The sequence below is a fragment of the Hipposideros armiger genome, unplaced genomic scaffold (assembly GCF_001890085.2).
Source record: "Hipposideros armiger isolate ML-2016 unplaced genomic scaffold, ASM189008v1 scaffold_19, whole genome shotgun sequence".
Lineage (NCBI taxonomy): Eukaryota > Metazoa > Chordata > Mammalia > Chiroptera > Hipposideridae > Hipposideros > Hipposideros armiger.
In genome coordinates this window covers 4,361,048-4,371,435 of record NW_017731369.1, presented here as the reverse complement: position 1 = coordinate 4,371,435, position 10,388 = coordinate 4,361,048, and the positions used below count along the sequence as shown (strand labels likewise).

General features: G+C 55.1%; 1 protein-coding gene across 1 annotated transcript; it reads right to left on the bottom strand.

Moving 5' to 3' along the window:
- Window positions 1-581: 581 nt before the first annotated feature.
- Window positions 582-9,873, bottom strand: OSGIN1 (oxidative stress induced growth inhibitor 1). The gene is made up of 6 exons (XM_019634570.1): window positions 9,733-9,873; window positions 7,125-7,232; window positions 5,730-5,866; window positions 4,649-4,840; window positions 4,330-4,421; window positions 582-1,888 (listed from the first exon to the last, which is right to left on the bottom strand). Exons 2-6 carry the CDS (start codon window positions 7,192-7,194, stop codon window positions 940-942), a joined length of 1,440 nt encoding a protein of 479 aa, XP_019490115.1. The 5' UTR covers window positions 7,195-7,232; window positions 9,733-9,873; the 3' UTR covers window positions 582-939.
- Between the last annotated feature and the right edge of the window lie 515 nt (window positions 9,874-10,388).

Below are 10,388 nucleotides of genomic sequence, written 5' to 3'. Positions count from 1 at the left end.
TTAGGTGCTAGGCTCTGGGTCCCAATAATGGGCAAAACAGGAGCCTCCTGGAGCTTACGTCGGAGTGGGCAGAGTCAGATACTGGACAGATTCCACAAATAAATGAATCATTAAAACCGAACTGCTGTGAAGAGGTGGCACCTTGGGTCATGAGCTGGTAATTTCCCCTGGTGCCTAAGGAGGGGTCTGTGTCAGAAGATGCTTCCTGGAGGAAGTAACTCATGATGAGAGAGAGGAAGGGGAAGAGTTAAAGAGAGGAGGGAGAAGTGGGCTAGAAACCTGACTGTGCAAAGGCCCTGTGGCAGGTGAAGCTGTGCATGAGGGGCTGAGACAGTACGCTGCCAGGGAGAGTGGGAAGGGGCTCAGAAGGCCTCCTCAGCACTCCTTCCTCATACACACCCTCCCCTCACTTCTCTAACACAGCTGCCCTCTCATCTGCCACACTTGGGGCACCATCCCTTGTCCCCCGAAGCCCAGCCCAAGGACCTCCTCCCACGTGGCCCTGTGCTTCCGTTTGGCTCCTAGAACAGGCTCCTGGGCACCCAGTCCCTCCCCAAACACAGAATCCTCAGACACATGAGTGCAGGCAGGCACTGATTTTATTTGTGACCTGATTCTGGAAGGAGCGTGGCCTGGAGTCCTCCTGGCTCCACGCTCATCTGACCCCGGTCATCCCTGCTCACACTGGGATTTCACCCCAAATCACAGGTCTGGGCCTTCGCTGACCTGCAGCCACTGTCCCCACCGTGGGCACTGGTCTGAGTCTGGGCAGCCTTGGTTCCCTGCTCCTCTCCATCCGAGAAGCCTGTTGCATGGGCTCATGGCCACTCCTGTCTCCTGCCAGGAGAGGCCCCCCTTCCTTCACTGGGGCATCGCGTGTCCAACAGAGCTGTGGTGATCTCCCCTTCTCTTTAGGGTACAAGGATGTCAGGCCAAGGGCTAGGGTGGCTTCCTAGCCTCCTTCCTCAGCAGGGAGCTGGCCACGGCCAGGGCCCCGCCCTGCACGAACCGCACAAAGTTGTCCCCAGCCAGGGGACCCACTGCGTACAGGCCCTCCTGCTGTGTGCTCTGGTAGGTGAAGGGATCCACATCAATGGGGTTCCTCTTGGCGCTCAGTGGCTGGTTGGGGTCCATGGCGAGGTCAGCGCCTGCCCCCGGGAGGAAGGAGAGGTTGGGGTGGGAGCCGATGAGGACTAGCACCAGGGAGACGCCAAAAACCTTCTGGAAGCCCGTGGGGTCCCGGAACACAGCCTGGCGGTCCTCCTTGAAGAGGACCGGCTGGTGCTCAGGGAGGCTGCGGTAGCCCTCGTAGGGGCTGGGTGACAGGATGGACTGCTCCCGCATCATCTGGTGAACCTTGTGGTACTCAGGGTACAGCATCTTGGGCAGCTGGTTGAAGACCAGGCCGGGGTCGTCCACGGTCCGGCGGAAGGCGTGGATCACGGGGATGTTGTAATGGCGGGCGAAGAGGACCGCATCGGCCGCTGACAGCCCCGCGCCAATGATGAGGATGGGGTCCGAGTCCGGCGTCACTGTGCCTGCTCTCGTGGCCGCCTCCAGGGCTGACAGCTCATGGTGGATGAAGGGCAGCGTCTCTCCGGGGATGCCCAGCCGGGCAGGGCTGTCTGACGTGCCAGTTGCCAGGACCACATTGTGGGCACACAGGGAAAAGGGCTGCTGGCCCTGGTCCTCGGTGGTCAGGAAGCCGCTCACCTGGAAGAGGGGGCTGGGGTCCTGGGCCCCGGAGCTGCTGGGCTCCGGTGTCCCCCATTCCACAGCCGTGACCACTGCCCCGGACACGAAGTTGTGGCCCAGACCCTTCTTGGTCACATAGTCTCTGTAGTAGAGAGCGATGTCCCCAGCTGTGGCCCGGCTGTTTCGGAGACCTCTGGGGGAAGAATGTGAAAGGGCAGGTGTCAGATAGCAGATTGGGGTGGTGGGGCAATCAAATAGGAGTGGGAATGACCAGGCTGGAGTCAGGCCCCCGAACCTACTATGGCTGTGCCACCCAGCAGCTGTAAGACTTGGCTAAGTGGTTTAACCTTCTCAGAGCCTCGGTCTTCCCTTCTGTAAAATGGAGCTGATAATGGTATCTTATTGGCAGGGGGGTGTTGAGAGTGGGGCTTCCAGAGGCTGATGATCTGGGTTCAAATCCTGACTCTGCCACTGGTGAGCTGTCTCCTGAAACTCTCTGCCTCAGTTTCCTTATTTGCAAAATGAGGATGATGGTGACAGTACCTATTTCGTGTGGTTGTTGAGAGAATTAGATGATGATATAAACGAAGAGGTTAGAATAGAACCCGACAGGCAATATAAGGGTCGGCCACTATTACCTCAAAGGACTCAATAATAACGTACATAAATATGGTAGGATTGCAGTTTTATAATGTTCAGAAACAGGCAAAACTAATCTATGGAGTTCGAGGTCAAGAGAATGGTTACCTCTTGGGCGGAGAAGGGGGTGGGGATTAGGAGGGGTCTGAGGGGGCTTCTAAGGAGAGGGTGAGTCTGGGTGGCTGAACGCAGGTGGGTTCACTTTGAGAAATTTCATCCACCCGTACACATGAGTTGTGGACTTATCTATACGTATGATATATTTCAGTAAACAAATTGATAAAAAATAACCCGTGTAAAGCACTTAGCACAGTCGCAGCACACACAGTAACAGCAGGAACTATTTTATTATTATTTATTAGTAGTAGTATTAGTATTAATATTTTCACCACCGTTTCTGAGGCAATGACTGTGGGCCAGTGTGGCTGGTGGCTGAGGTACAAACTGTGGCACCCTTCCAGCTCCCCCCGTCTCTACCTGTGTGACCTTAGGTGAGTTACTTTCCCCCACTGTGAACATAGTGTTAGAGATGAACTCACTTAAAGGGAAGCCTAAGTGACACGCCAGCACGACCAATCGACCAACTGTAGGGTGAGCTCAGACCATATCCCCCAGCCAACCCAATTCATTCGTCTGCTGCTGAAACTGGAACTCTGCAATTTATTTCTGTGGGTTTTGCATTTCCCCTTCTCTGTTTTAGTAAAAAACTGTTTTAAGGGATTGTCCTAAGATGTTATACATGGGGTTGCTCCTAGAAATAGCTCATTGGAAAGAATGAAAGCTGCAGGACTGGGCAGAGGCTTAGGAGCCGCGGTAGCACCTCAGGGGCAGGGTGCACATCTGCCTAGTTTTTGGCTCTGACATCTAAGCACGAGGACCTGCCTGTAGGAAGTTTTCAAGGCAGTTGCTCACCCTGCCTGGGGAATGCTACGTGGCCATGTAAAAGGATGGTTGCAAACACTGTGTAGCCACCCAAAGTGAAATGCTATGACGTGATGTTGAACATTAAAAGTAGGATATGAAAGAGCATGTCTATAGTGCAATTTAAGCTCCTGTCTGTCTGGTAACACATCCTAGGTGTTGGATGTTTTCCTACTAAATGTGCAGGGGCAGAAGTCTTTGTGACAAAGAGATAGACAGGGATTCCTGCAGAGGTGGAAACTCAGTTGCCCAGAGAGGCCGAGTGACTGCTGGGTGGGAGTGACATGCCCCTGTCACAACTCTGGAGGGCAGAGGAAATAGGGCAGACACCTCGTAGGGGGCGATCCCCTGCCTACAGCACTGGGCAGCTTCTAGCCTCACACTCCAAGATGAGCAGGGGCTGGACTTCGTTGATTCAGTGATTTAACTGTTTCTCCAGGGTGGTCAGAGGTGTGCAGTGTGGTCATTAAGGAAGGAACTAGAAAGGAGATGGGGAGAAAATACCCCAAAGATGTGACAGTGATAGGTAGAAGTGTGGGGTTTGGGGTGAGTTGTCTTTCTTTTCTCAATTTTCAGTTTTCTATAGTGTGGTTGTTTTTCCAATGCAAGAGTGTTAAAAATAAAATAAAATAAAATAAAAAAGGAAGTGCATCCTGTTTAGCTGACTTAGAAGGAAAGCGTTGGCTCCGGACCAGGCTCTGAATTGTGGGAGGGGCAGTGGGGATGCCAGAGGACTCGGAGCCTGGGGGAGGGTGTAGGGGATAGGGGACGGCTGTTACCCCATCCTTGGAGGCTGGGATGCTACGGGAAGGCCAAGTCAGGGGATCATGTGACAAGGGGAGGAAGCACTGGGCAAGGAGGCCTGGGGTGAGCCCAGCTCTGCTGCTCACTCCCTGTGTGGTCTTGCGCAAGTCCCTTCCCTATCTGAGCCTTATTCCCCCACCCCCACCCTGGGAGTAGGAGGGAGACAGGCCAGATGATCCCTGAGGCTCCTTGACCTCTGGCTCCTGGGCTCAATGTCGGGGTGGGCCCAGGACTTCCCTGCCCACCCTGGGCCTTCCAGCGCTGCCTTACCTTCTCTTCCTGCGCATCCAGTCCTTGACCTGCAGGTCTGGGAGCCCCATCCACTGGCCCTGGCTCAGGGTCACCATGGAGCCTTCGATGGACTGCAGGGAAAAAGGGTCCTCTGGTTCAGGCCTGTGCTCGGCCCCAATCCACTTGGACTAGAGGGCACTGGAGGCCTGAGCTCACTCAGAGAAAGGGGACAGGGAGGGGGCGTGAGAGGAGGGGGAGGCTGGCAAATAGGAAGGGGTAGGGAATGGAACAGTGCTAACCCCAAAGACTTCATGCAGATTTGGCCCAAATCTCTTGCACCCGTCCTGGTCCCACTTACATGCCAGGCTCCCCCAGGCAGGTTCCGGCCCAGGACCACGTGGGGGATAGCTCGCTCCTTCTGGTGCTTCCAGGCGAGGACAGACTCCATGTTTCCCCCAAAATCTGTGTCTGGGCGCAGGAGGGCATCAAAGAGCAAGGCCACAGGGCTTTGGCTCCGGCCTTCGAGGCCTTCGGACAGGTAATCCAGGTCCTGGAGGGGGAGCACAGGTCAGAGGGCCCACCGGAGGAAGGCTACCCGGTCTTGCATTCCTACCCTAACATCAGGATGGTCAGATAAGCTGGGAAATGCCTCCGCTCAGAAGGAGATAATGGCTGATGGTATATGAAAGGCTCTGACAAGTCCTGCAGCTGTCCTTTACCAGTTTAATTTTGCCAAACCCAGTGTCTCTCAGACTTGCTGGAATAGGAACATTTTCTCTGCATAGTATTCTGAGGAACTAGCGTCCTGTAGAAGGCATTTTGAAAAACGCTGATCTAGACCAAATGCCACTTACTTCCTCACCCCCCAGCTCAAGGGTCGGGCCGGGGGATGGTGGTTGGTGATTAGGAGGATGGATGTTGTCTGAAGAGGCATAGAGGGGAGATCTGTGAGACCTCTAGGGCAGGAAGCAGTGGAACTGCAATGCCTAGAGCAGGGTTTTACAACTTTGGCTCTCCTGACATTTGGGCTGGATCATTCTTTGTGGCGGGCGCTCTCCTGTACATTGCAGGATGTTTAATAGCATCCCTGGCCTCAACCCTCTAAGGCAGTAGTACCACCCCTCTAACTGTGACAACCAACATTGTCTCCAAGTATGGCCCTGGAGAGCAAAGTCATCTCCTGGTTTAGAACCAGTGTTCCAGGAGAAGTGAGACAAGCCGATGTGGCATTTGTAGGTCTCAAAAGACAGCCCTGGTTTCTCTCTCTGTGTCTGTGGGTGAATTCGTGGCCTCTCTTTTTCTGGGTTTGGTCTTGTGTCTGAAAAACGCATACTTTGGTTTTTGCCCTGGGAAAGCTGGGAGAGTTTCCCCAGAGGGGTGTGTACCCCACCCCCCTCACACCCACACCCACACCCACACCAGCCACAGCTCTTGCCCACCTGGTCCAGGATGGAGACCCCTGGCGCTTCCGCGAGCTTCCTCTGCAGCAGGGGGTGTGGGTGGATGGCTTCTGGCCTCACATAGGGGGTATAGCCGGACAGCAGGTAGGACAAGCAGATGCCTGAGGGACCATTGCCTGGGGAAAGGGGGTGGGGTCAGAGGGCAGCACGTTTGGGTTCAAGAGACCACCACCGCTGAGGGCTTTGGTCTTGATCTGACTCGTTCACTGATTTGCGCTTCATTCATAAAAATAAAACACGTATTAAGCCCTGAGCATGTGCCAGGCACTGTGCGTAATAACAGTCACTAACAAAGTAATGAACAATTGTTGAGAACCTACTAGGTGCTAGGTACTATACTACTGGAGCAACAATAAAGTTGTGGTAATAACTGTTGACGTTTGTTGAGTGCTTACTATGTGTCAAGGGATTTTAATAATAACAAAATAATAATAAACTGACAGATGCTGCTGCTGTACCAGACCCCAAACGAAGTCCTGATGTGCCTGCATTATCCCACTGAGCTCTCCCAATGACTTTAATGAGGTACATGCTACTCTTTTCCTCCTTTTATACCCAAGGAAACTGGGGCACAGAGAGGTTAAAAAACTTGCCTGTGGTCACACAGCAACACGACCGAGATTCTGAGATCACTAAGAACTAGTCCTGTCCTTCCAGAGCTAATGGCTGGTGGGTCAGGTGGACAAGTAAAATATTATGGCACAGGTTGCTATGTGCTCTGGGGGGTGAGCTTGGAGTCTTGGGTGCTCAGCAGGGGTGCTAGGCCACCTGTGGACCTCCTGCCTCCAAGTCTGAACAAATCACATCACATATCTGTGGCATTTCTTGGGCAATTAGCCTGGTGACATCGTTTCTATCCTTATTTGTCTTTCCCCTCTTTATCTTGTGTTGTTCAGAATATTACCCAGATGTGGACTACCATTAGGATGAATCACAGGGAATTGCTGATGTTCAACTGTTTTCAACTTAACAAAATGGGCCATTTCATGTGGTCCAACCTGCTGCTTGCATGGGGAGAGGCGCCATCTGTCCCCCATTTTTTGCAGACCTGAGGACAGGTCCATGTGCTGCGGTTGTGTCCCCTCTCACGCAGGCACCCAGCACGGTGCCAGGCACGGGGTGAGCACAGGACCAGGCCCCCGCCTCTTTACTGCTCTCACCTTGCAGGTTCTTGGAAGGATTACGTGGAATGATATTGTGTAAATTGCTAAGCATAGCACTGGGCACACCATGAATGCTCGGTGGCCAATTGTAAAGACAACAATTGATTGTAAAGAAAGGCCAAACCTGGCCCTACCTGGCTCCTGACCTCTGATGCTGGGGACACCCTGGAGGGCTCAGTCCAACCCCTCCCCTGCCCAAGGTGACACTCACCGATGATGATGACCTCGAGGGGCTCCGAGCTGCTGGCACTGAGTGGCTGGTCCTGTCTGCAGTTGTTCATGGCTGCAGCTGGTGGGGGTCTTGGGGCTGGCAGCTGATCTGGAGGCACAGAAGAGGAAGGGCCACTGGGTGAGCCTTGAGTATCACGTGGTGGGTCCCTTCCCACCTGTAGGGTGTCCTGTTGTGGCACTCAGGGTCAAATCCAAGGTCTTCCCTGAGGCCTATCAGGATGCTTATTACTCTGGTCTTCTTTCTCCCCTCCTCACACCTCGGTTCCTGTTAGGCTCTCTGTCCTCCCCTAGTTATGCAGGGTCCCTCCCCCAGCCTGGTTACCTCCGTCTCTCTGAGCTTCCCTCCACTCTCCCCATCTCACCAACGGGGCTGTAAAGAGACCCGAAGCCTATTATCTGTTTTCCATGAGGCCTCCTCTGCCCATCGGGGAGGGGGCGGGGGGTGCGCGCAGAGCAAGCCCTGTTGGGTGTAGTCTGGTGGACTTTGGAGCCATCATCTGGTTCTAGGGAGGTGCTTCCTAGCTGGTGACCATGGGCACGGTCCCAGGCCTCTCGGCTTCAGTTTCCTCATCTATAAAATGGGAATAATGTCCCTAACCGGTAGGACTGCTGGGGACAGCAAAGTCAGATCTGTGAAGCATCTGCCTGCAGCAAATCTGCTCCTGGGAAAAGACCAGAGCTCGTTATCTGCTCCAGGGGCTGGGCGGGAACACGTGGACTTGGGGAAGCTTTGGAAGCCTGGAGTAATTTGATTTGGGGAAAATGCCTGTAAACCTGCTCATCTCTGGAGCACCAGCGCCCCCTTCTGGCTAAAGGCCTAAATCACTCCAAGAGACCCAAACCCAGTTCTTAGGGTTTGATTTCTCTCTCTCTCTCTCTCTCTCCCTCTCCATCTCTCTCCCTCTCCATCTCCCTCTCTCTCTCTCCATCTCCCTCTCTCTCTCTCTCTCTCTCTCTCTCTCTCTCTCTCTCTCCCCCCTCCCTCCTGGGGTGGTGAGGAGAGGGAAGAAGAGCTGCCACAGCAATTTAACAGTGAGAGCGTCCATCCCTCCCAGCAATTCTCAAAGGATGGGTTCACAAATGCCAAGAAATGCATGAGATCGGGCCGGCCGAGTGGCGCGATGGTTGGGAGCTCGCTTGGGATGCCGGAGGGCCCCGGTTCGGATCCCACATATGAGGGCCAGTGACGCTGCCCTCTACAGCTAAGATGCTGAACAACAGGACAGCAACTTGTCTGTTCCCCTTCCCCCAAAACCCCAATTAAAAAAAAAAAAAAAAAAAAAAGAAATGCATGAGATCAAAACTATTTTCCTATGANGCTGGACAGTGTGACTTGGGAGAAATGTTGTCCTGCGTAGCCTCAGTTTCCCCATCTGCGCACTGGTGTTGCCAGTGTGGGGCTTGCAAGGTGCTGACAGCTGATCAGTGCAGCTGAGGGAAGGGGCCTGGCATGTGGGGGGAGCTCAAACGCAGCTGTCTGTTCTGCTTAGTATGGCAGGCCTCCTATCCCCACCTTCTAGGCCTCCCTCAAGCCTTCCGCAGGTGCCCAGGAGCAGGGGAACCTGTGGAAGAGAGGGTAGGGTAGCTCAGGGCGCTTCTCTGGGGGTTCTGGTGCTGGAACGGATCCCTTCTGCTCCTATATCAAAACCACCATTCCTCTCTCCCCAAGAAATCCTAGAAGCATTCACAGGAACTGCTCCCGGTTCCTCTTCCTCGCCTCCCTTCTGTTCCTCCTCACTCCTTCTCCCTTGTGCTGGCTCCCACTTGCTGGGCACCTCCAGGAGCTGGGCACCATGGACAGGAGGTTCTTTACACACAGCTAAGGCTCAGAGAGGCCCATCTTGAGCCTGAGGTCACTCAGCACAAGCCAGAGCTCAAACCCAGGGCCAATTGCAGAGTCTGGAAACCTTCGGGAAAAGGCAGACAAGGAACAGATGAAGGAACAACGCTCCTTCCTGTCTCAGGTGCAAAAAGCACGGCCCTGGGACTCTCCTGAAGGGCCCGCCTGTCCCCACGGCCACCCCCTTTACGAGGTGCCCGCACTCACTGTAAGACGTTTCAGGGACCTGTACATTGGATCTGTACGCCANGAGCTCTGAGGTTCCCCAGACTCCCTGAGTCTCAGCACCCCAGCCTTCTGGGAGAAGCCAGGTAAGCCCCTGGGACCCTGGGGGCTCTGCCCCACTCCAACAGTAAAGGCAGGGAGCCTGAGGGAAGCACCCGCCTGGCTGTGGGACCCAGTGGCCTCGGGATTCCGGGCAGTATGTCAGGGCTGGCCACACCTCTCTTTCTTTCCTGCCAAGAATGGCGTCACGTGACCAGGGTGTGCTCTGGCTGCAGGGCAGCTGTAGGGCTAAGGGTGCCAGGCACCTGGAGATGGGCATGGCCCGGAGGGGTGGAGTGGGAAGCTGGGGGTAGGGAGAGAGTCATGCTGGCCCCCAGGGAAGCCAGGGTGGCCTCCTCTCAGGACCACCTGGGGGTCCCCCTGCCTGGCTCCAGGCCCTATTGGCCACCCCTGACCAGGATGTGCCCAGGATGTCTGCCCCCCCCCTGCCACCCCCCCTCAGTGCCTTGCCCAGGCCACTCACCTGACCAGCAGGGGGTCAAGGGAGACTGGTGAGTCTGAACTGGTCGGATACTATGAGGGCCAGGAGATCACAGTGCCCGTCCAGTGAGCAGCATACCCATTACCCTGTGGGGGATCCAAGAGGCTCTGAGAGGCCAGGGCAAGCGAGGGTATTTCAAGGGTTGGGAAGAGGCGGGCCGCAGGCGTGGCCAGGAAAATCACTTTCATAAGCGTGAGTCAGCAGGGGCCTCTGGATGAATGAACTTGGCAGTCATGCTGCCTGCCCCAGGGCCTGCCTTAAAGGGGCCCCATCCCAAGGCAGTCCCTGTGGTAGAAGAACTGGGAGTAACCGGGCTGGCCCCCACCCGTGGGGCTCAGTCAGTGAGTGGAGGAATTGGGGGATCCCTGTATGAGCCAGCCTGGCCTTTTCCCTTAGGGAGGAGGAGACAGCTCTGCCCAACGTCAGAGGGGGCCCCTTTAAGTGGAGTAAGAGCCCGTTCCCTCATTCCACCTGGTTCTACTTGGTGTCTCCACTCCATAGCCCCTCTCCCCTCTGCCACTCCCCCCATAAAAAGCCCTCTGGCACCAGCCTGCCCAGGCTGAGAATCCAGCTCTGCCACTTCCTGGACAAGCTGCCTCAGTTTCCTCCTCTGAAAAATGGGGCCAGCCAAGTAACAG